Genomic DNA, 25,404 nt, shown 5'->3' with positions numbered 1-25,404 from the left:
CTCACCCTCTCTCAAGGGGGTATTCTGAATCTAGAGGACCGAAGTCACCGTGAATCCCCTGCAAACAGACATCCACATATGCTTATAAACAAAGAAACACCACAGAGACGAGGCAATCAACTACACGGGCCCCACCCACAGCTCCCATCCCATAAAGATCCTCCGACATCGTGGCACCCACATACACGTCCACACTCAGGCAGACACATTTATCCATACAAACACAGATGGCAAAACTTAGGCACCTATGCTAGAAGCCCTTTCCTCCAAGCCTTGAAACAGAAAACATCAGAACATCAGATTCCTGAGGCTGACATTTGGTCCTTGATCCAGCCATGACTGAAGCTGACACTACTTCTAGAGTTTTCTGTTACATAAGCCAAAATTTTCCCTTTCTTGCTGGAGCTCATTTGAGTTGGCGTTTTTTGTTTGTTTGTCTCCAGAGTCCTGTCTGTAGAGATGAATAAGACTTTTGCCAGGTGAAAAAGTTGAAGAAGGAGTTGTTTCAAGATGGAAGGCAGCATTTACAGAGGCTTGGAAGTATGATAGCATGGCTGGTGGCAAGCTTAGGAGTCTAGTCAGTGGGAGTCATTGAATGTCCTTGATCAGGGTAGTTCCACGCTCAGAACTACCCAGCGGGAGAGAGTGCATGGATAGATGAATGTAGTCGCTACAGACCTGCGAGCCAGGTGCAGGTGAGGAGACTGAACCTCGGAGAGGGCAGCCACACAGGGGTCCCAGAGACAGTCCTGACCCAACTACAGTCTGAGCTTGTCGAGCGTCTTCCAACTACAATTTCCGGCATGCAACGCGAGCGATCCCTTGTCCCTCGTGATTTGCCCCAGCTCCAAGCCTGATGATTGGTCGCACGGGCTGCTTGTCAGACCAGGGTCGGGCTCTGACTGGTCGAGTTCCCACGAAGCGCCCTGAGCCCTAGGCCCGTGGGTTCGCGCACCGCGCTCCTGCGGCCGACATGGTGAGCCGGCGGCTGCGGCGTGGGGGCCCCTCAGGGGCCGGGGGCGTCTGGGGAGACGCCGAAGGGACGGGGGTCCCTTTGTGGGGATTGAGGGCTCTGAGGGACTCGGGGTCGCGCTGAGGACCGTGTGTCTCTCTTTGGGGTCAGAGTCTCGCAGCAGGACCTGTGAGGGTCCGGGGGTCGAGCCGCCGGGACTGGAACCGCCTGAGCATTCTGGGGCTCTGGCAAGTCTCTCAGGACCCTCTAGGACCTGAGGTCCTGCCGAGGGGTAGTGGCACCGCGGAGCGGATAGGGACCCGAGCATGTTCGTCCCTCGCGAGGGAGATCTGGGGACTCTGCGGACCAGGGTCCTGCGGAAGCGTAGTCCATCGAGGGTATCGGGGCGCGTGGACGGGCCAGGGAGCCCTGAGAGGAGGCGCCAGGCCCCGGGATCGGGGTGGCTCAGGGAGCGCGAAGGTCCCGGAATTGCAGACAGCACGGTTGAAACCCTCAGGTCTCACGCGGCTCCGGGTCCAACCCCTTGAGTCAGTTCTTCCAACTTCGCCCGGCCCCTCGTGGGGAGGCTGGTGCGGGGCGAGGGCGGGGACCCCAGCCCCGAGGGGTTCGGACTGGGCAGAGGAAGGGGCAGCCTGAAGGGGACTGGAAGGCGGCCTCACCCTGCCTGGGGCGGGGGGAGGGGTTCCCCGAGGAGGGGCGTTGGCGGAGGGCCTGAAGGAAGAGAGTTGATGGAGGGGTGCTTGGAAGTGGGGGTCGTTCCCGGCCGGGGTGCGGGTCTCGGTGGGAGAGGAGGGAAGGGCTCTCGGGAACAGGATGGAGGAAAGTCGCATTGACGTGAATTAGTAGGATTCTCAGACTCTCGGGTCAAAGATCCGGGGAAAGGCTTTGAGCAGAGGAGGACCGTGGCCTGATGGGAGGCTCCAGAAGATCTTTGGAGATCTGCAGAGCGTGGACCCCAAGCCTGGAGGCTGCTGGGTCGCGGGACTTGAGAAACATGCCTGGGCGGACTTTGGGAGCTTTAGGTGGAGGGACGCGTGCCTTTTTTCCCTCCTTCCTTTCCATTGCCTTGCTTTCCTCCTCTTTCCATTCTTCTTTCCTTTCCTTCCTCCTTCCCTCTCTCCCTCCGTCGGTCCAACCTGACGTAGGGATGGGCGGTTGCTGGGGCTTCCCGGGAAGGGCGTGGAGGAGGCACGGTCGGCGAGCTCGGCAGAGAGGTCTGGGCTGGAGGTGCCCGTGTGCTGGGCCAGGTCGGTGGTTAAAACCCTGGCAGAGGATGCGGTCACAAGGGGAGAGGCTCCCCAGGCTCTAAAGTTTGGAGAGCGGCTAGTGGAAGGCGCTGGGGGGCGGCGGAGGAGGGGTCCTAGGAGGAATGGCGGGCCGCGGACCCCGCGGCACACTGGGTTTGGAGGGGCCCACGGTCCCTGGTCATTGGTGCCCGCCAGCCAATCTGCACTTGGGGGTTGGAGAAGGTAAGCAGTGAGACTAGGAGACTGGTGAGACCTCCCAACCCCGTTATTGAAAACATATTCTAGTCTCGGTTTACGAGGCTCAGGCATAGAGAGAATATCCTGTTAGAGGGTTATTTGAAGGGTAAATTTCTCAGCAGTCATTCTGAATTACAGTGCTAGGTCGATATCCATCACACCAGAGCTTTTCCCATTAAAGTTAGCTTATTCTTGCCTGATTAAAAAATAATTTTAATAATTAATTTTAATATTAATCTTTATTTAATTTTAGTTGTTAATTATAATACCATAATACCCGTAGGCAGCTCTCCTGAGCACATAATATTACATAATTACTGATGGCAAATGGGTATTTCCTGCATTCAAGCAGGTAAACCCAGCTTCATGTTCAGACTGATTACCAAAATCATTTCTTCCAAAACTTTTTAAAGTAGGTATATGAAAACGTGTTATGAATTGTTGTTTAAAAGGCCATTACACAGAACTTGGTGAGAAAATTCCTAATTAACAAACAGTTATCCCAGGGCCAGCCCTGATGGCCTAGTGGTTAAGTTTGGTGCGCTCTGCTTCAGCAGCTGCATTTGGTTCTGGGGGCAGCTGCACACCACTGGTCTGTCAGTGGTCATGCTGTGGCAGGGGCTCACATACAAAAAGAGAAAGACTGGCAATGGATGTTAGCTCAGGGCAAATCTTCCTCAGCAAAAAAAAAAAAAAAAAAAAAAAAAAGTCATTCCACTCAAATATCTTGCTCCTGAAACAGGCAGTGGCCAGAAATAGATGCTTTCCAAGGAGGTTGATTACAAAAGGAGGGAGAGGAGGAGAGGGTGATGGAGCCCCCAGGCATAATTTAAGACGGGAAAGACTTTGGGGGACCCAGCCGCCAGGGTGAAGGTTGAAGCTTGAAGCTCACCAGAGACAGTTGGTGCGTGGGTGGGACAGTAGGAGAGAAGCCGCTTTCCCTGGGTGTGCCAAGCTCCTCCTCCATGGGGAGGGTGGTAGTGAGGGTACAGGAAACAGAAGAGGAAGCACCCCATTTCCAGATGAGGAAACCGAGGCTCAGGGAGATTAATACCTGAAATCCATAGCAGAGGCTGGAGGGGAACCCCAGTCTCTGCTCCAGTGCCTGCCCTGCACCACCCTACACCCCAGCCAGGTCGAGGTGGTGGGGGGATCCGCCCTCAGCAGGGGCTCCCAGGGTTGGGTCCAAGCTCATCCCAGGCCTCTTCTCCAAGATGCAGCCTGAGCCGGGAAGGGCCCTCCCTCCCCCACCTGCCCCCTGGCGTCTCTATAAATAGCCCGGCTTCGGCTTCGGAAGGAGTGAGCTTGTCACCCTCTGGCAGGCACTGCCCTTCATATCCCCTCCCCCCAGGCCGTCCTCGGAGTGCAGCTGGTGGTGACCCTGCTCACCGCCACCCTCATGCACAGGCTGGCGCCGCACTGCTCCTTCGCGCGCTGGCTGCTCTGCGATGGCAGGTGAGCCGCAGGAGCCGCAGCCCTTCGCGGGCAGAGGGAGGGGCCCACAGACCCCCGCCTCCGCTTCCCCCAGCCGCCTCGCCCTGCATGGCATTTTTGTTGTTTTTTAACACAACTTTATTGAGACGTAATTGGTGTACAATCAACTGCGAATATTTGAAGCGCACAGTTGGATCAGTGCTGACAGATGTACACCCGTGAAACTGTCCCCTCCCTGGGAAGAGCAGCTGCTTCCCCGACTCCTGCCTGCCTGTAATCCAACCCCCTTCCACCCGCCTCTCCCTGCGATCCTTTCCCGCCATGCTTTTTGTCCCCGGTTGGGTCTCAGCTGCTTCCTGAGAGCTGGTGGAACGAACTCTCTCCCCAGGACAGTGCCACACCTGCTCGGCTAAGAGAGTTAGCCAGCACATTCAGGGGTGTCCAGCACCCCCCTGCACGCCCCCAGCCAACCCCAGCCCACCTCCCGTGCCTTCAATGGCCCCTGCCCATCCTGTCCCCAGCCGTTTCAGAGCCAGCCCTCCCTCTGACTCCAGTCCCAGATATTGGGGCTCACTGCCTTGACCCACCATGCCCCAGCTGTCCTGACTGCCTGTCTTTGCCCTCAGTCTCTTCCGATACAAGCACCCATCCGATGAAGAGCTTCGCGCCCTGGTGGGGAAGCAGAGACCCCGAGGCAGGAAGGAGCGGTGAGTGAGCCCCAGCCTTCGGGGAGTGGCTGGGGGTGGGGTGGGGCAGCACCTGGGAGAATCAGGACACCCAAGGAGGAGGAGAGGGGCACCGGCATTCATTGGTTGCCTCCAGTCAGCATCTAATGCTTATTGGAATGTGCTCTGGGCCAGCCTTGTGGGCAACTGGTGCTAGCACCCTGGAGTGCAGAGGAGACCCAGGCTAGGGGAGAAGGTGTCTCTTGGGCCAGCTCCTTCTGTGCTGGGGTGCTGGGGTTGTGTGGCCTGCCATGCCTGACTGGGGGAGGAGGAACCGGGAGATGCTGCTCTGACACCCTCCCCACCAGGTGGGCCAATGGCTATAGTGAGGAGAAGCCGCTGTCTGTGCCCCGAGATGCCCCTTTCCAGCTGGAGACCTGCCCCCTCACAGCCGTCGATGCCCTCGGTAACAGGCCCACTGGGTCCCCAACTCCCCTCTCGGCCCACACCCTAATGGGATGAGATGGGGCAGGGAGCGGCCTGGGCGGATGGCCAGCACTGAGCAGCTTGTCCATGCAGTCCTGCGCTTCTTCCTGGAGTACCAGTGGTTCGTGGACTTCGCTGTGTACTCGGGAGGCGTGTACCTCTTCACAGAGGCCTACTACTACGTGCTGGGCTCGGCCAAGGAGACCAACATCGCTGTGTTCTGGTGTTTGCTCACCGTTGCCTTCTCCGTGTATCCTTCCTCCAGGCTCCCTGGGTGGGGCAGGGGGAGGCATGTGGGAGCCGGATCTGAAGTCCCCTGTCTCCCCCTAAACTGGTATATCAGTTACTGACTGCTGTGCCACAAACCTCTGCAATCTTGTTGGGATAAAGCAGCCGCTTTGCATTGGCTCTGGCTTTGGGCTGGGCTCAGCTGGGTCGGCTAGTCTCCATTCCATTCCATGTGGTCCAGCCATCCAGCAGGCTAGCCCCAGCTTCCTCACTGCAGGAGCAGAAAGGCCAGCAAGGAAAAGGAGCCTCTGCAGGCCACCTGAGTCTTTGCCCAAAGTCAGCCACCCCATCCTTGTCCATTCTTTTGGTCAAAGTAAGTCACCAAGCAGCCCAGATGGAGAGGCTGGAAAAGAGAAGGCCCATTCTGCAACTTTTAATTAAGCTGCTTGGAGAGCAGAGGCAAACTGATGACTTTGAGGACCCTAGCCAGGGAAAATGTCGTGGAATGGGCTTGTGAAGAAGCGAAGCCTATCTTGATGCCCACACTGGTTCTGGAAAGCCCCATGGGTCTCTTTTGGGGCAGACTCTCAGGTACAGCCTGTATTTATGATAGTGTCTCAGAGGAACAGGAAATTCACCTGCTGTGAATGCCGCCAGGAGACTAGGTGGGTCAGGCAGGCGGGACCCCTAGGAGACAGACTTGGTGGCCATTTCTAACTGGCCACACGTAGTATGATGAATCAAGCTGGAGGCCCAGGCACACCTGCCCCTGCACACCCCCATGCCAGTGACACAGGTGTGAGCAGCCCTGGGTCTTGTCTTCTGGGCTTGTTCAGTGGCTCACTCTCCTTCATCACTAACTTGCTCCCTGGGACTTCAAACCCAAACTCTGGTATTTGTGGTCCGGAGTTGAGGGATCACTGGCCGGGGGTGGGGGGGGGGCAGGGGCGGGGTGGGGAGAACAGGGGAGGGGCACTACAGGCGCTCAAGGCCTCCTTAGCCCCGTCCCCAGCAAGGTGTTCCTGACCGTGACCCGGCTGTACTTCAGTGCGGAGGAGGGGGGTGAGCGCTCCGTCTGCCTCACCTTCGCCTTCCTCTTCCTGCTCCTGGCCATGCTGGTGCAGGTGGTGCGGGAGGAGACCCTCGAGCTGGGCCTGGAGCCAGGTACGTGCAGTGGGGGGCCTGGGGTTGACACCTCCATCACTCCCTCGTGTAAGCTGTCGAGGGTGGGGTTTAAGTGGCTTGTTCCACATAGTAGGTGAAGGAGGGGGCTTCTGGGGCCCGAGCAGTCTCCATGGGTGCTTGCTACCCTGGTTGCCTCCTTGGGCTTTGGGGATGAGAGGACACCCTGTCTCACTGTTTCTGATGGACGCCTGCGGCTGCAGCTCGTCACCTGGGCACGTCCGTTCCCTCCAGTTGCTGTCTACCCGGCAGCCACAGTGACTTAATATTTACCTATTCTAATTTAATTTGGGGAGGAAATAGGTAAATGGTATAAAATTCATAAAGTATAAGAAGACACACAGTAAAAATCACCCTTCCACACTGGTCCTCTTCCCCAGAGGAAACCTAGGGTCCCACTTTCCTTTATTCATGTAAAACAGTAGTGCATATGGCTCTACACCTTGTCTTTTTCCCTTAAAAACAATAAATATTGGAAGTTGTCCCTTGACACTACATACAGTGCCATTTTTTGTAACAGCTACGTGATATTTCATTTTATGGATGTTCTATGATTATTTAACCAGGTCACTATTTATGGATATCTAACTCTTTTGTTATCAAATATTGTTACACAAAACCAAGCTGTTACACAACCGTGTTGTATGGGAACAGCCTTGTGCATGTGGCCCTGTGCAAGAAAGTGCATTTGTAATTTTGATAATGTTGCAAATTGCCCTTCAGGAAAAAATGTATGAACGTGCCTGTTCCCCCCTCATCCTCTCCAATGTGTTTGCTCAGGCTTTTCCATCTTGGGTGATCTGATGGGTAAAAATGTAAGTGAGGTTGAGCATCTTTTCATATGTTGTAGAGCCATTTCTATCTCCCTTTCAGAGCTATTATTTTACCCACTTTTCTACTGGGTTCTTGACCCTTTTATTGATTTGTAGGAGGTCTTTATATATTAAGGAAACTAGCCTTTGTATGGGATAGGAATTGCAACTATTTTTTATTAGTTTCCCATTTTTCTTTTGACTTTTTCTATTCCTTGAATGACCTTTTAAAAACGTAATTTGGATCACATCACTCCTCTGCCTGACACCAGACTCCAGTGGTCTTTGGATAAAGACCAAAATCCTCACCATGGCCCATATAACTCTGCTGACTCCTAGAGTTTATCTTTCCAGTTCTCCCCACTTTTCAATTTTTAAAATTATAAAATGTTTGATATATACAAAAGAACGTATATATGTAAATTACACAGCAAAATAATAATATAAACACCCATGAACCCATCTCTCAAATAAGAACTAGAACATTCCCAATGCTCCTGTAGCATGTCGCTGTGCAACCTCCTTGATCCCACTGCCTTCCTCTCCTACTCCCAACCCAACCAGTTTCTCAAATTTTGTGTTTACCATTCCTTTGCCTTTTTTTTTTAACTTTTTATCAAGATTATGATAGTTTACAACCTTGTGAACTTTCAGTTGTACATTATTATTAGTCATGTTGTAGGTGCACCACTTCACTCTTTGTGCCCTCCCCCCACTCCCCCTTTCCCCTGGTAACCACCAATCAGTTCTCTTTGTCTCTATGTTTAACTTCCACCTATGAGTTGAGTCATACAGAGTTCGTCTTTCTCTATCTGGCGTATTTCACTTAACATAATACCCTCAAGGTCCATCCATGTTGTTGTGAATGGGACGATTTTATCTTTTTTTATGGCTGAGTAGTATTCCATTGTATATATATATACCACATCTTCTTTATCCACTCATCACTTGATGGGCACCTAGGTTGCTTCCACATCTTGGCTATTGTAAATAATGCTGCGATGAACATAGTGGTGCATAGGACTTTTGGAATTGCTGATTTCAAGTTCTTTGGATATATACCCAGTAGTAGGATGGCTGGGTCATAAGGTATTTCTATTTTTAATTTTTTGAGAAATCTCCATACTGTTTTCCATAGTGGCTGCACCAGTTTGCATTCCCACCAGCAGTGTGTGAGGGTTCCTTTTTCTCCACAACCTCTCCAACATTTGTCACTTTTTGTTTTGGATATTTTTGCCATTCTAACAGGTGTAAGGTGATATCTTAGTGTAGTTTTGATTTGCATTTCCCTGATGATTAGTAATGATGAGCATCTTTTCATGTGTCTATTGGCCATCCGTATATCTTCTTGGGAGAAATGTCTGTTCATGTCCCTGCCCATTTTTTGATCGAGTTGTTTGATTTTTTGTTTTTGAGCTGTGTGAGTTCTTTATATATTATGGAGATTAACCCTTTGTCGGATATATAACTTGTAAATATTTTTTCCCAACTAGTGGGTTGTTTTTTTGTTTCAATACTGTTTTCCCTTGCCTTGAAGAAGCTCTTTAGTCTGATGAAGTCCCATTTGTTTATTCTTTCTATTGTTTCCCTCATCTGAGGAGTTATGGTGTTCAAAAAGATTCTTTTGAAACTGATGTCAAAGAGTGTACTGCCTATATTGTCCTCTAGAAAACTTATTGTTTCAGGTCTAACCTTTAGGTCTTTGATCCATTTTGAGTTTATTTTTGTGAATGGTGAAAAAGAATGGTCAATTTTCATTGTTTTACATGTGGCTGTCCAGTTTTCCCAGCACCATTTTTTGAAGAGACTTTCTTTTCTCCATTGTATGCTCTCAGATCCTTTGTCGAAGATTAGCTGTCCGTAGATGTGTGGTTTTATTTCTGGGCTTTCAGTTCTGTTCCATTGATCTGTGCACCTGTTTTTGTACCAGTACCATGCTGTTTTGATTACTGTAGCTTTGTAGTATGCTTTGAAGTCAGGGATTGTGATGCCTCCGGTTTTGTTCTTTTTTCTCAGGATTGCTTTAGCAATTTGGGGTCTTTTGTTGCCCCATATGAATTTTAGGATTCTTTGTTCAATTTCTGTGAAGAATGTTCTTGGGATTCTGATTGGGATAGCATTGAATCTGTAGATTGCTTTAGGTAGTATGGACATTTTAACTATGTTTATTCTTCCAATCCATGTGCATGGAATGTCTTTCCATCTCTTTATGTCATCATCAATTTCTTTCAGGAAAGTCATGTAGTTTTCATTGTATAGGTCTTTCATTTCCTTGGTTAAATTTACCCTAAGGTATTTTATTCTTTTTGTTGCGATTCTGAATGGGATTGAGTTCCTGAGTTCTTTTTCTGTTAGTTCGTTATTAGAGTATAGAAATGCTACTGATTTATGTATGTTAATTTTATACCCTGCAACTTTGCTGTAGCTGGTGATTATTTCTAATAGTTTTCCTATGGATTCTTTGGGGTTTTCTATATATAAGATCATGTCGTCTGCAAACAGCGAGAGTTTCACTTCTTCATTGCTATTTGGATTCCTTTTATTTCTTTTTCTTGCAGAATTGCTCTGGCCAGGATCATGTCGTCTGCAAACAGCGAGAGTTTCACTTCTTCATTGCTATTTGGATTCCTTTTATTTCTTTTTCTTGCAGAATTGCTCTGGCCAGGATCATGTCGTCTGCAAACAGCGAGAGTTTCACTTCTTCATTGCTATTTGGATTCCTTTTATTTCTTTTTCTTGCAGAATTGCTCTGGCCAGGACCTCCAGTACTATGTTGAATAAGAGTGGTGATAGTGGACACCCTTGTCTTGTTCCTGTTCTCAGAGGGATGGCTTTCAGTTTTAGCCCATTGAGTATGATGTTGGCTGTGGGTTTGTCATATATGGCCTTTATTATGTTGAGGTACTTTCCTTCTATTCCCATTTTATTGAGAGTTTTTATCATAAATGGCTATTGGATCTTGTCAAATGCTTTCTCTGCATCTATTGAGATGATCATGTGGTTTTTGTTTCTCATTTTGTTAATGTAGTGTATCACGTTGATTGACTTGCGGATGTTGAACCATCCCTGTGTCCCTGGTATAAATCCCACTTGATCATGGTGTATAATCTTTTTAATGTATTGCTGTATTCGGTTTGCCAGAATTTTGTTGAGGATTTTTGCATCTATGTTCATCAGTGATATTGGCCTGTAGTTTTCCTTCTTTGTGTTGTCCTTGTCAGGTTTGGGGATCAGGGTGATGTTGGCTTCATAGAATATGTTAGGGAGTGCTCCACCTTCCTCAGTTTTCTGGAATAGTTTGAGAAGGATAGGTGTTAAACTTCTTTGAATGTTTGGTAGAATTCTCCAGAGAAGCCGTCTGGTCCTGGACTTTTATTTTTGGGGAGGTTTTTGATTTACGGTTTCAATTTCTTTACTTGTGATTCGTCTATTCAGATTCTCTGTTTCCTCCTGATTCGGTTTTGGGAGGTTGTAAGAGTCTAAGAATTTATCCATTTCTTCTAGGTTGTCCGATTTGTTGGCATATAGTTATTCATAGTATTCTCTTATGATCCTTTGTATTTCTGTGGTATCTGTTCTGATTTCTCCTCTCTCATTTCTAATTTTATTTATTTGAGATTTCTCTCTTTTTTTCTTAGTGAGTCTGGCTAAGGGTTTGTCAATTTTGTTAATTTTTTCGAAGAACCAACTCTTTGTTTCATTGATCCTTTCTACTGTCTTTTTTGTTTCCATATTGTTTATTTCTGGTCTAATTTTTATTATTTCCCTCCTTCTGCTGACTTTGGGCTTTCTTTGTTCCTCTTTTTCTAATTCTGTTAGGTGTCGTTTGAGATTGCTTATCTGAGATTTTTCTTGTTTACTGAGGTGAGCCTGTATTGCAATGAATTTCCCTCTTAGGACCGCTTTTGCTGCATCCCAAATGAGTTGATATGGTGTGTTTTCATTTTCATTTGTCTCCAGATAATATTTGATTTCTTCTTTAATTTTTTCAATAATCCATTGTTTGTTCAGTAGCATGTTGTTTAGTCTCCACATTTTTGCCCCATTCCCAGCTTTATTCTTGTAGTTGATTTCTAGTTTCATAGCATTATGATCAGAAAAGATGCTTGATATTATTTCAATCCTCTTGAATTTATTGAGGCTTGCTTTGTTTCCCAAGATATGGTCTATCCTTAAGAATGTTCCACGCGCACTTGAGAAGAATGTGTAACCTGCTGTTTTGGGATGGAGTGTTCTGTATATATCTATAAAGTCCATCTGGTCTAATTTTTCCTTTAATTCTATAATTTCCTTGTTGACTTTCTGTCTGGATGATCTATCCATTGGTGTTAATGGGGTGTTGAGGTCCCCTACTATTATTGTATTGTTGTTGATGTCTCCTTTTAGTTTTGTTAACAGTTGCCTTACAAATTTTGGTGCTCCCTGTGTTGGGTGCGTATATATTTATAAGTGTTATGTCATCTTGGTGGAGTGTCCCTTTTATCAGTATAAACTGCCCCTCTTTGTCTTTCTTTATCTGTTTTGCTTTGAAGTCTGCTTTGTCTGATATAAGTATGGCGAGACCTGCTTTCTTTTGTTCATTATTAGCTTGGAGTATTGTCTTCCATCCCCTCACTCTGAGTCTGTGTTTGTCTTTGGGGCTGAGGTGTGTTTCCTCGAGGCAGCATATTGTTGGGTCTTGTTCTTTGATCCATCCTGCCACTCTGTGTCTTTTGATTGGAAAGTTCAATCCATTTACATTTAGAGTGATTATTGAAATGTGGGGGCCTAATGCTGCCATTTTATCACTTGTTTTCCGGTTCTTTTGCATTTCCTTTGTTTCTTGTCCCATGATTTTTGGACTACTAATTCAAGTAGGTAGATTTCTATATTGGTTTTCTTCTTATTTGTAATTTGTATCTTTATTCTTGTTATTTGTTGAGTGGTTACCAAGTGGTTTGTATAAACATCTCATGGATGAGATAGTCCATTTTCTGATAGCCTCTTATTTCCTTAGATTAAGACGTTCCATCCCCTTCCTCTTCCCCTTCTAGGTTGTTATTGTCAGATTTTTTTTTCTCTTCCTTCTTGGGTTGTGAGTTTGTGGTTAAAATGACAAGATTATATTCATTCTTGGTGTTTCCCTTCCTTTTATCTTTAATGTTATACTTAATTTTTGCTAACCTGTTCTGATGGAAAGCTGCTACTTTCTGTTTTTGTCTTTCCACTTATCTCCTTTGCTCTGGGTTTTGTAACCCCTTTCCTTTTTTTGATTTTTCAGGTATGAGGGTCTTCCTGAGCATTTCTTGTAGGGGAGGTCTTGTGGCAATGAACTCCCTTAACTTGTTTATCTGGGAAACTTTTTATTTCTCCATCATATTTGAAGGGTATTTTCACTGGATAAAGTATTCTTGGCTGCAAGTTTTTGTCCTTCAGAGTTTTGAATATATCATTCCACTCTCTCCTAGCCTGTAAAGTATCTGCTGAGTAATCTACTGACAGCCTTATGGGGGTTCCTTTGTAGGTTATTTTCTTCTGCCTTGCTGCCCTTAGTATTTTCTCTTTGTCATTGACCTTTGCAAGCTTCACTACTATATGCCTTGGGGTTGGTCTTTTTACATTGATAAAGTGTGGAGATCTATTGTCTTCTGTCACATGGAGTTCCATCTCTCTCCCCAGGTTTGGAAAGTTCTCAGCCATTATTTCTTTGAACAGGCTTTCCGCCCCCTTCTCCTTCTGGGATACTTTCTCCCTCTGGGATACCTGTAATCCTTATGTTGCATGTCCTAATTGAGTCGGATAATTCTCAGAGAGTTTCTTCATTTCTTTTTAGTCTTAGTTCTCTCTCCTCCTCTATCTGCAGCATTTCTATATTCCTATCCTCCAAATTGCTAATTCTGTCCTCCATATTATCAACCCTACTATTCAGAGAGTCCAGATTTTTCTTAATCTCCTCCATTGTGTTCTTCATCTCCAATATTTCTGATTGGTTCTTCTTTATAGTGTCACGCTCTTTTGTGACATAGCTCCTGAACTCATTGAGTTGTCTACCTGTATTCTCTTTTAACTCATCGAGTTTTTTAATGATGGCTGTTTTGAATTTATTGTCATTTAGGTTACAGATTTCATTGTCTTTGGGATTGTTTTCTGGGTACTTGTTATTTTTCTTCTGTCCTGGAGATTTAATATATTTTTCATACTGCTTGATGGCGTGGATTTGTGCCTCCGCCTAGAGATAGAATGTAGTTACTGCTTCCACTTGCTTCTACTGGAGTGAGGGGAGCAGCTGTTTAATCTGCACCAACCAGGAACCCTGTCAGCTGTTGCTGACTGGACCTGGGCCCCTCCTCTTAGTCACAGTGGTCCTGTGGGGTCTCTTGTCAGCTGTGGGGACAGTTGCAAGGGGGCCTCAGGTTGCTGGTGCCTACTGTTGCAGACCACCTAGACGTGCTCCCTCCTTAGGGTCTGCAGCGGTGTTATGGGCTTTCACAGTGGCCTGGACCAGGTTCACGTAGATTCACAGCTCTGTCACCATCAGGGCCTGCAAGATCTCGCTTGTTCACTGTGGGCTGCAGCAGAGCTATGGGTATCTACTGCAGTCTGTGCTTAGCTCACCCAGCTGTGCTACTTCTGCCTCAGGGCCTTCCAGCCTTGTGAGTGCCAGGCGGGGCCTCTCCGCTAACACTGCGCAGAGGCTTTCACTGTGGCTGCTGTGGGACTGTGGATTTCCCCCCTGGACCGTGGAGCAGGCTTGCTGGGACTCCAACCTGTCACCGCCCACTCACACGGGCTTACTAGGTGTCCCTTGCCCTCTCTGGGCCACAGCGGGAGATCGTGAATCAGAGGCAGCTGGTGGGCTGGTGCACCACCTGGGATCCTCCTGCCCTGGGGCCTCCCAGTGTTCTGAATGCTAGGTGGGGCCTCTCTACTAATGCCGAGTAGAGGCTTGCCCCACGGCTGCTGTGGGACCATGGAATTTCCCCTTGGACCACGGAGCAGGGCCGTTGGGGCATCAACCTTCCCCCACCCAGTCCCATGGGCCCACTGGGTCTCCCTTGCCCTCTCTGGGACACTGCTGGAGTCTGTGAGTCAGAGGCAGCTGGTGGGCTGCTGCACCGCCCAGGATCCCCCTGTCCCAGAGCCTCCCAGCATTCTGAATGCTGGGTGGGGCCTCTCTGCTAATGCCAAGTAGAGGCTTGCCCTGTGGCTGCTGTGGGACCGTGGATTTTTCCCCTGGGCTTAGGGGCAATCGTGGGGGGCTTAGGTAGGACTGTGGTCACCTGTTTCCACCGTCGCTCCACCGGTGCACTCACACACCTGCCTTGGTGCGTAGTGGTGCTATGAGCGTGTCCGCTGGAAGAAAGTCACTTGCAGGTACTAGGCTGTCTGGGGGTCGGGGGTCAGAGAGTTTTCACCTATCTCCACCTCCTGCCTGGGGGGAAGTCCATCCACCTTCCGATGTATAGCAGCATGGGTCTCTCAGGCATCCTGAGATGCTGTGTGGATATCCTTTGTTGACCGATGATGAATGTCCAATTAGATGTAGATTCGAAGGGGGAGAGACAAAGAAGACTGCTCACTCAGCCATGTTGCTGACGTCACTCTCCTTTGCCTTTTTAAAAAATAGTTTCCTCTCAGATGTCTCTGCCCCTAGAGAATTCATTGTTCAGTTTTGCAGTGTGTGCTCCACAGCTCATGCTTTCCTCTCTGATACTGTTTCCAAAACTGGGCTGTGTTGGCCTGGGGCCTTCGGTTCATCTCTCGTCACGGATGTATGATGTTCTTGTCCTTACTTGTCCATTCTCCTGTTGATGGCCATTTAGCTCTCTCACAGTGCTACAGGGATCACTCTTACATGCGTTTGCTCATACATGCGTGCAGGTGTTTCTTTCAGGCACAGGACTTGGGGACCATAGGATCATGTTCACCTTTATAAGATGGTGCCTCAGCGTTTTTCAGAGCAGTTCTCCCAGCCTGGCCACCACCCCTGTGGCCTAGTGTCCAGAGTGTGGACGCTGGGCTCAGGCTGCCCACTGATTCCTGGCCGTGCCGAGGGTGAGCTTGGGTGGCCGCACAACCCTCCCTGCCTCAGCCTCCCTGCTTGTGAGGTCGGGTGCTGATGGCGCCAACCTGCAGGGCAGTAAGGTTCAAATGAGTCAAAATCTGTGGAAGATGCTTGGTTTTTGCCCATCTGGCTATGTAAAATGTGGCCTCTGTGGTCTTAACATGCATTTCTCTGGTTGCCTGGGAGGCTGGGCATGTTTTCCTGTTATGAACGGGATTCAAGTTTCTTCTTCTGTGAAAAGACGGTTCCTATTGTTGCCCATTTTTCTTTTGGCTGTGTGTCTTTTTAAATTTTAATTTTAATTTATTTTACACATAACATAAAACTTACCATCTTAATCTTTTCTTTTTGAGGAAGATTAGCCCAGAGCTAACATCTGCCACCAATCCTCCACTTTTTGCTGAGGAAGACTGGCCCTGAGCTAACATCCGTGCCCATCTTCCTCTACTTTATACATGGGATGCCTGCCACAGCATAGCTCACCAAGCAGTGCCATGTCCGCACCCAGAATCCGAACCAGTGAGCCCCGGGCCACCAAAGCAGAACATGCCGCTGTGCCACCAGGCTGGCCCCCCATCTTAACCATTTTTAAGTGTACATTTCAGTGGCATTAAGTGTATTCACATTGGTGTGCAGCCATCACCACCATCCATCTCCAGAATTCTTTTCATCTTGCAAAACTGAAACTCTGTCTCATTAAACACTAACTCCCCGTGCCCCTCCCCCAGCCCCTGGTGCCCTGCATCCTACTTTCTGTGTCTATGAATCTGACTCCTCTAGGGACCCCGTATAAGTGGAATCACACAGCATGGGTCTCTTTGTGACTGGCTTCTTTCACTTGGCATAATGTCCTCAAAGTTCATCCATGCTGTAGCATGTGTCAGAATTTCCTTCCTTTTGAAGGGGGAATAATATTCCATTGTGTGGCTATGCCACATTTTCCTTATCCATTCACATGTTGGTGGACAGTTAGATTGCTTCCATGTTTTAGCTGTTGTGAGCAATGCTGCCATGGACACACACATACAAATGTCTCTTCCAGTCCCTGCTTTCAGTTCCTTTGGGTACACACCCAGAAGTGGAATTGCTGGGTCAGGTGGCAATCCTATGTTTAATTTTTTGAGGAACCAACAAACTGTTTTCCACAGTGGCTGCACCATTTTACATTCCCACAACTAATGCACAACGGTTCCAACTTCTCCACATCCTCACCAACATTTATTACTTTCTGGGTTTGTTTTTTTTTAAGAATAGCCATCCCAATGGGTGTGATGGTATCTCATTGCAGTTTTGATTTGCCTTTCCCTAATGATTAGTAACGTTGAGCATCTTTTCATCTGCTTGTTGGCCATTTATATATTTTCTTTGGAGAAATGTCTGTTCAAGTTCTTTGCCCATTTTTGAATCACGTTGTTTGTTTTTTCGTTGTTGAGTTTTAGGAGTTGTATATATATACTGGATATTAATCCCTTATCAGATATATGATTTGTAAATATTTTCTCTTATTCTTTGGGTTGCCTTTTTACTCCGTCGACAGTATCTTTTGTGTGTGTGTGTGGAGGAAGACTGGCCCTGAGCTAACATCTGTGCCCATCTTCCTCTACTTTATGTGAGATGCCTCCACAGCATGGCTTGACAAGTGGTGCCAGGTCTGCACCCAGGATCCGAACTTGTGAACTCTGGGCCCCTGAAGCCGAGCATGCAAACTTAACCACTACACCACCGGGCCAGCTCCCACTGATAGTATCTTTTGATGCACAAAAATGTTTACTTTTCATGAGGTCCAGTTTATCTATTTTTTAATTTGTTGCCTTTGCCTTTGGTGTCATATCCAGTAAATCATTGCCAAATCCAACGTTGTGAAGCTTTTCTGGGGCTGTATGTTTTTTTTTCTTGTTGATTTGTAAGGTTTCTTTATATGTTCTGAATGCTGATCCTTTGTTACATGTGTTGCACACACTTCCTTCTATCAAATCTGACACCATTATTTCATGAACCACTGAAAAGAGATTTAAAAAATACTGTCACTTAAACTACTGCATGCCATCAATTGTCACATGTATCCCAATTTCAGAAAAGTTAAAATGTGAAAAAAAAACCATGTATCTTGGAATTGATTAAATTCCCAATTTGTGGGGCCGGCCCAGTGGCACAGCAGTTAAGTTCACATGTTCTGCTTTGGCAGCTCAGGGTTCGCCGGTTCGGATCCCAGGTGCGGACATGGCACCGCTTGGGAAGCCATGCTGTGGTAGGCGTCCCACATGTAAAGTAGAGGAAGATGGGCACGGATGTTAGCTCAGGGCCAGTCTTCCTCAGCAAAAAGAGGAGGATTGGCAGCAGATGTTAGCTCAGGGCTAATCTTTCTCAAAAAAAAAAAAAAAATTCCCAATTTGACATGTGTGTCTTCAATTTCTTTGTGGTGTTTTTCCTTTAAAAAAATTTCCCAAATGTTTTATTTTTAAAGATTTCAAACCTACAGAGAAGTTGGAAGAATCCCCTAATGAATCCTCATACACCCTTGACCTATATTCATTTGACCATGTTTGCATTATTTTCATTTCCACACACACATGCATCACACTTTTTTTTGGCTGAGCCATTGAACATAGTTACAGCCATTGCCTCTAGTGTCTTTTGATGAAAGGAATTTGTTATTTTAGTTAATTTTTGTCTTGAAGAAATTCCCTTCGCTTCCCTACGATCAGAAAGACATTCTGTATTTTCTTCCACAATATTTCAACTTTTGCTGTTTACACAAACCCTCAGACTCCTGGGAGTTCACTTTTGTGTTATGAGGTAGGCATCACATTGAGTGTCTTCCATGGAATAACCTTGCTAAGCAATTGCATTTTTAGTGACTTGTGGAATCTTCTGGTTTCTTTCATCCTTTTCAATCCTTCTCCTTTAGTGTGGCTGGCATCGCTGGATTCTAGAACAGCACTGTGATAGGCTTCCTTTTCTTGTTTCCAACTTCTTACTTTGCTACTTAGCTCATTTTCAGCCTCTTCTATTCCTATTATAACATTTGAAGCTATAAATATTTTACTAAGTTCCACTTTTGTCTACCCCATAAGTTTTGACTTGTATTTTCATTTCCATTCATTTATAGGTATTTTAAAGTTTCTGTTGTGATTTCTTCTTTGACTTATGCATCAATATATGTGTTTTTAAAAACTTCAAATGCAGAACTTAAAAAAAATTCTTATTTATTTCTAGCTTAATTGCACTGTGGTTACAGAAGATGGTCTATTTGTAATAAATTCTTTAATATTTGGTAAGACTTGTCTTATGGCCTAGAATGTGTTCAGTTTTTGTGACTATTCCACATGTTCTTGAAGAACATATATTCCCTGCCTCTATGGGTCAGTAAATTCAAGGGTTTTTTTTGTTTTGTTTTGTTTTGAGGAAGATTAGGCCTGAGCTAACTACTGCCAGTCCTCCTCTTTTTGCTGAGGAAGCCTGGCCCTGAGCTAACATCTGTGCCCATCTTCCTCTACTTTATATGTGGGATGCCTGCCGCAGCATGGCGTGCCAAGTGGTGCCATGTCTGCACCCGGGATCCAAACCAGTGAACCCCGGGCCGCCGAGAAGTGGAACATGTGAACTTAACTGCTGCGCCACCGGGCTGGCCTCGGTCAGTAAATTCAAATCTCCATCTTTCCTAACTTTTCATCAGCCATTAAAGGGTTAATCTCCCTTTGGGAGGCTGGAGCTCTCAATTTCTCCAGGTTGTTCTGTCAGTGTTTTCTTTATATATTTTGAGGCTAATTGACAAGGTGTTTACAAGTTTAGATTTAGAACATCTTCGAGGCAAATCAGCCACTTTATCATGATGTATTGACCCCTCCTGATTCTTTTAATATTTCTGTCTTAGTCTAGTTTATCTTGTATTAATATATCCTCTCTAGCTTTCTTTTGATTAGTATTTGTTGTATCTTTTTAACATCCCTTTTCTTTCAGCCTTCCAGTGACCTTATGCTGAGGTATGCCTCCTTTAAAACACATATAGCTGGATACTTTCAATCAAGTCTGACCATCTGTATCATTCAATTTCAAAGTTTAGTCTGCTTACATTTGTTGTGATTACTGACATATTTGGCCTTGTTTCTGCCATCTTACTTTTTTGCTTTCTATTTGTTGCTGTTGACATTGGCTGCCAGCCTAATTGTCCTTCCTTTATGGGTGATCTGTCTTAACTCCCTGGCTGCTTTGCAATCTCCTTCTTTTTGGTATTCCACAGCGTCACCACAGTGTGTCTAGGTATGGATTCCTTTGCATGTATCTGGTTTGACATACTTTGTATGTGTCACCATTCTGCAGACTTTTCAACCATTCTCACATCTCCTCTGCTCCATTCTCTCTCCCCTCTCTCTGGGACTGGGATTTGACTTACGCTGGACTTTCTATTCTGTCTTCCTTATCTCAATCTCTCCTCATATTTCCCACTTTGTCCTTCTGAGTTGGAATCTGACTTCTTCATATCTGATTCATTAATTCCTCCTTTGGTTGCTGCTAATATGCTGTTTAACAACCTATCATTTCAGTAATTATAGTTTTCCTTTAGCAAAGCCTAGTTGGTTCCTTTGCAAATCCAATGGTCATCTGAGGTACTCATGTCGCCTGTTCTGTGATTCCAGCTTTTATTTTCCTCAGGGATTTCACACATAATTGGTAATGCCAATTTCTGAAGTCCTTGGAGTCTAAACTTGTCTATTTTTCCTTTCTGCTGACTCTCCTTTATGGTGATTTGTTTCCTTGTGTGTTTGGTGATTTTGGTTGTGACTCATATTTATTTACTTTTACTCTGTGGGAAATCTGGGGGCCTGAACGGAGGATTCCTTCCAGGACTTTGGTTTTTTCCTGCAGGAACCCTTCATGCCCTTCCAGGTTCCTAGGATAATCCAGGCAGCTCAGACTCAGTGCCCCCAACTCCGTCTCCTGTCCAATCAAGGGTGTGAGCCTGGTGCATTCTCCTAGTCCAGTGAAGGGTGTGGGTGTCAGCCTGGTGCATTCTCCTGTCCAGTGAAGGGTGTCGGCCTGGTGCATTCTCCTAGTCCAGTGAAGGGTGTCGGCCTGGTGCATTCTCCTGTTTTTTGAAAAGAGCTGCACGTAACCCGAGAAAAGTCCTCATGCCTGGCACAGGGCCTGGCTGCCACTGGTGTGTTCCTACCTGGAGAGCAAAAGGATGTCTTGGGAGGGGGCAGAGCAGGCTCTGAGGCCCCAGTGGCCTACTGAACACTGCCCTCTTCTTGTCTTCCCCAGGCCTGGCCAGCATGACCCAGAACTTGGAGCCACTTCTGAAGACGCAGGGCTGGGACTGGGCGTGAGTGCTGGGAAAGGAGGGGAGCAGGGGCAGGCTGTGTCCTGCAGGTAGGGTGCTGACAGGTCTGGGGCTGCCTGACTCTTCTCTTTTCCCCAGGCTCCCTCTGGCCAAGCTGGCCATCCGCGTGGGGCTAGCGGTCATGGGCTCCATGCTGGGCGCCTTCCTCACCTTCCCCGGCCTGCGGCTGGCCCAGACCCACCGGGACGCCCTGACCATGTCAGAAGATCGGCCCATGCTGCAGTTACTTGGGGGCCAGGATGGGTGGGGTTTAGGGAGCCTGAGGGAGAGGCTAGGGAGATGGCGGGTGCCCAGGCCTCACCCCTCTGCGCCCTTGCCCCCAGGCTCCTTCTGCACACCAGCTTCTTGTCCCCTCTGTTCATCCTGTGGCTCTGGACCAAGCCCATTGCACGGGACTTCCTGCACCAGGCGCCCTTTGGGGGAACACCCTACTCCCTGTGCGTATGGGGTGGTGCTGGGAGGGAGGGCAGCTGGGGACCCCTGTGTGTACTCCAGTCTCCGAAGCTCAGGGAGGAGGCTTGGGCCCTGGGGGAAAATCCCTGGTCGGGGTAGCCTCGCTAGCACCTTGCCCCTCCCTCTGGGCAGGCTGTCGGACTCTGTCTTCGACTCGCTGCGCCTCTGGGTGCTGGTGGTGCTGTGTCTGCTGCGGCTGGCGGTGACCCGGCCCCACCTGCAGGCTTACCTGTGCCTGGCCAAGGCCCGCGTGGAGCAGCTGCGGCGGGAGGCCGGTCGCATCGAGGCCCGTGAGATCCAGCGGCGGGTACGGGCGCCCCGGGGGGGGGGAGGGAACCCGAAGCTCAGGGCGGGGCTCCGGGTCCCTCGGGCGTGGGGTCACCCGGAGCCCAGATGGTCCCCAGCTGCAGCCAGTGCTACCTGCCCACCAGGTGGTGCGGGTCTACTGCTACGTGACGGTGGTAAGTCTGCAGTACCTGACGCCGCTCATCCTCACGCTCAACTGCACGCTGCTGCTCAAGACGCTGGGTGAGAAGGAGCGGGCGGGGCGGGGCAGGGCGGGGCTGAAGTGGGGGCGGGACCTGGAGATAGAGCGGAGGGGGCCCACGGATAGGGTGGGCAGGACCTGGAGCTAGAGCAAGGCGGGGCCGGGGCGGGGCCTGAAGTGGGGCGGGAGGTAGAGCCCTGGGCAGGCGCGGAGCCTGGATGGGTGCGGAGCCGAGCCTGGGGCGCGGGGCGGCAGGTGAGAATCTGCTCCGCTGCGAGACTGGAGGCCCACCCCGTCTGTGCCTCCACCCATCCTTCGCTCCCCGCTCCTCCTCCTGCAGGTGGCTACTCCTGGGGCCTGGGCCCGGTCCCCCCGCTGTCTCCCGCCCCGTCCTCCGGCAGTGATAGCCCGGACGGCCCGTGGGAGGACGAGGCCCAGCAGACGGCGGCCCGGATCGCCGGGGCCCTGGGCGGCCTGCTCACGCCCCTCTTCCTCCGCGGCGTCCTCGCCTTCCTCATCTGGTGGACCGCCGCCTGCCAGCTGCTCTCCAGCCTCTTCGGCCTCTACTTCCACCAGCACCTGGCGGGCTCCTAACCGCTTGCGGGACACAGGCGCCCCCTCCGCGTGCGCCTCACTGCCCAGGTGCAAGGGGGCCTGGGAGTCCCCTCTGTGCCCGTCCCTTCACCGCAGTGCCTGAGCCATGACCCCCTTTGACCCTCAGCTTCGGCCTCGAAACTGTCTCCTCTGGGCCAGGTGGCAGAGGATCCCATGGCCATTGCGGTTTGACGACAGAGGGAGGGGCAATCTTCTGAACAAATAAAGGAGCAGGCCGCTTTTTACAACAGGATTCAAGTGGTTTGGGAGGCGGCCTCCTGTGTGTCCGTGTGGGGAGTAAGAAGTGCAGAGATGAGGAAAGGGGGGGAAATGGACCAATGTCAAGAGGAAAAGCCACCAGTGGGACTGGAGGAGAGACGTTAGGGGGAGAAGGAAGAGACCAGAAAGAGGAGGGGAGTCACCTGTGAAAGGGAAAGTGATGAGGGGGAGGGAGGAGAAAAGACTGGGAGAGGGGAGTGTGAGGACCAGAGAATGAAGCCCTCCGACAGACTGCAGGGGAGGGAGCGCGCAGGGAAGGGAACGTGCAGGGCAAGGATGGGAGGGGAAACCAGGGGGAGAATGGAGGGAGGGGAAGAGGGTGACCCAGGCCCTCTGCCACAGGGATGCAGGGGCTGCTTCCAGGTAAAAGTCACACGCAGAAAAATGGGTACGCTGTTGAGGTCGTGGTGACCCAGGGAAGGAGGGTGAGGGGCGGCAGTGACCCGGGAATTTTCCTGTTGCTGTGGCCACACCCAGTGTGTGTGCATGTACGTTATCATAACCCAAACGTGGATTATGGAACCTTTTTGGTATTTATAAAATGTATATTAAGAATAAAAAAGATGAGTCACAGCCATTTTCCTGACCAGGTGAGAGCCAAAGTCCTCCGTGATCGCCTGGGGCCCCAAGGCCCACCTCTGGGGCCCCTTGTCAATGCCCTGCCAACCGGCAAATGTGACCCACCTGGGGACCTTGCTCCTTGCAGGGATGTTCCTGTGCCAGGGCCCCCTGCTCCGGGCTCCCTCACCTGTGTCGGGTGTGGTTCACCTGAGGCAAGAAGCGCCCTCACCACTCCCCCTAGCTGTCATCTCTCCACTGACTTGCCAGCTAACAATAACCCAAAGGGAGCATGATTCCACTTAGTAAAGTGAGGTTATAACCGGACACGGTAGAAAGCAGCTCCGAGAACAGGAGCTGGAGCAGCAGAGAATGCTGTGTCCTAGAGTGGGGTTTGACTTTGGAAGCTCTGCTCTCGTTACGTGGATAAAAATGAAAAGTATATTTAAAACAAAGTTAAGACCTGGTTTAACATGAACTAAACACATTATCCAATTTTGATTCAATAGCCAAGCAATCCAAGTGCTCATTGACCAATGACTGGATACTCAGCCATAAAAAAGACAAAATCATCCCATTTGCAACAACATGGATGGACCCAGAGGGTATATGTTTAGCGAAATAAGCCAGACTGAGAAAAACAAACACCAGATGATTTCACTCATATGTGGAATATAAACAAACACATGGACAAAGACAACAGTTCAGTGGTTACCAAGGGAAGGGGGTGGGGGGTGGGCAAAGGGGTGAAGGGGAGCACTTATGTGGTGACAGACAAGAAATGTACAACTGAAATTTCACAATGGTGTAAACTATTATGAACTCAATAAAAAAATGATGAAAGTTATTAAAAAAAAACCTCTATCAAACGTTAAAGGGGGGCCGGCCCCATGGCTGAGTGGTTAAGTTCGCACGCTCCGCTGCAGGTGGCCCAGTGTTTCATTGGTTCGAATCCTGGGCGCGGACATGGAGCCACTCATCAAGCCACGCTGAGGTGGCGTCCCACATCCTGCAACTAGAGGGACTCACAACTAAGAATATACAACTATGTACTGGGGGGCTTTGGGGAGAAAAAGGTAAAAAATAAAATCTTAAAAAAAAAGTTAAAGGAAGAGATAATACTAAACAAAAACAAAAACAAACAAAAAAGGTTAAGACCTGGTTTAACATGAACTAAACCTCATCATCAGATTTTGATCCTTCTCAAAACTCCAGTAAAAACACAGGTACATCATCTCCCAGCTCTGCAGGTCCCTGCACCATTCCCCTGGTGTCCCAGGAGCGTGGAAATTAACAGAAGAAATCTTAACTAAATTGGAGTCTGGAAGGCCTGTAGGAGGTGCTCTCAAGCCCTTTCACACATCATCAATTACACCAAACAGGGAGAGCTAGATATTTGCATCTTGGACGCAAAGTAAAACTACTGCTAAAGGAAGACTTCTCTCCCCACCCAGCAACAGCTCAGCCAATGAGAAACGCCATAGCCCAGCCAGTGAGAAACCCCACAGCCCAGCCAATGAGAAACGCCACAGCCCAGCCAATTAGAAACGCCACAGCCCAGCCAATGAGAAACCCCACAGCCCAGCCAATGAGAAACGCCACAGCCCAGCCAGTGAGAAACCCCACAGCCCAGCCAATGAGAAACCCCACGGCCCAGCCAATGAGAAACACCACGGCCCAGCCAGTGAGAAACCCCACAGCCCAGCCAGTGAGAAACGCCACAGCCCAGCCAGTGAGAAACCCCACAGCCCAGCCAGTGAGAAACCCCACAGCCCAGCCAGTGAGAAACGCCACAGCCCAGCCAGTGAGAAACCCCACAGCCCAGCCAGTGAGAAACCCCACAGCCCAGCCAGTGAGAAACACCACAGCCCAGCCAATGAGAAGCCGTTGCTGCCCTGAACCGCTACTTTTCCCCCAATGGACTTTCCTTTAGAACAGCCTCTCCTGTCCCCTTCTTTCCCTATGAATGCAGCTCCCCTCCTTTCTTTCTGGATTTGCCTGTAGTTCCCCATAGCATGTATATCCCCAAATGCAATTCTTTTGGCTATTCCCAAATAAACTCATTTTGAGGGTAAAATAGACAAATTTGCTTTTTAAGTTGAAGAGAGTCACCAAAGACTTCCCCTCAGCTGCACCCCAGCTGCCGAGGCCCCTGGGCCTAGCCTCTCCTGTAGCAGCACCTCAGCCCCAGCCCTTGGCTTGCTCCGCCGGGGCTGTGCTGCCCTCCGGTCGCTCTCAGAGCTCCACACCATGGGTTTGGGGACACAGAGGAAGGTGGGAAAACCAACAGAAGCGAGGCAGTGCAGCACACACAGACGGCCAAGGCAGGAAGAGCTGGTGATGGCCCTGGCAGCAGTGCCTGAAACTACATAAACTTTTACAGA

At 48.9% G+C, this 25,404-nt stretch overlaps 1 protein-coding gene across 4 annotated transcripts; it reads left to right on the top strand.

Moving 5' to 3' along the window:
• Positions 1-866: 866 nt before the first annotated feature.
• On the top strand, positions 867-23,039 carry TMEM161A (transmembrane protein 161A). Of its 4 annotated transcripts, none has more exons than XM_070586704.1 (12): positions 867-976; positions 3,809-3,912; positions 4,518-4,598; positions 4,925-5,022; positions 5,136-5,292; positions 6,283-6,434; positions 20,571-20,631; positions 20,728-20,871; positions 20,973-21,086; positions 21,235-21,409; positions 21,534-21,630; positions 21,930-23,039. In XM_070586704.1, exons 1-12 carry the CDS (start codon positions 974-976, stop codon positions 22,181-22,183), a joined length of 1,440 nt encoding a protein of 479 aa, XP_070442805.1. In that variant the 5' UTR covers positions 867-973; the 3' UTR covers positions 22,184-23,039. The 4 variants fall into 4 exon arrangements, with proteins under 4 accessions (XP_070442805.1, XP_070442808.1, XP_070442807.1 ...); XM_070586705.1 differs by having other exon boundaries at positions 971-2,442; XM_070586706.1 differs by lacking the exon at positions 4,925-5,022 and having other exon boundaries at positions 909-976.
• Positions 23,040-25,404: the final 2,365 nt, after the last annotated feature.

Source organism: Equus przewalskii, chromosome 20, assembly GCF_037783145.1.
Source record: "Equus przewalskii isolate Varuska chromosome 20, EquPr2, whole genome shotgun sequence".
NCBI classification, from domain to species: domain Eukaryota; kingdom Metazoa; phylum Chordata; class Mammalia; order Perissodactyla; family Equidae; genus Equus; species Equus przewalskii.
Note: the sequence above shows the minus strand (reverse complement) of the source record. Positions and strands in the feature narration are given on the sequence as shown.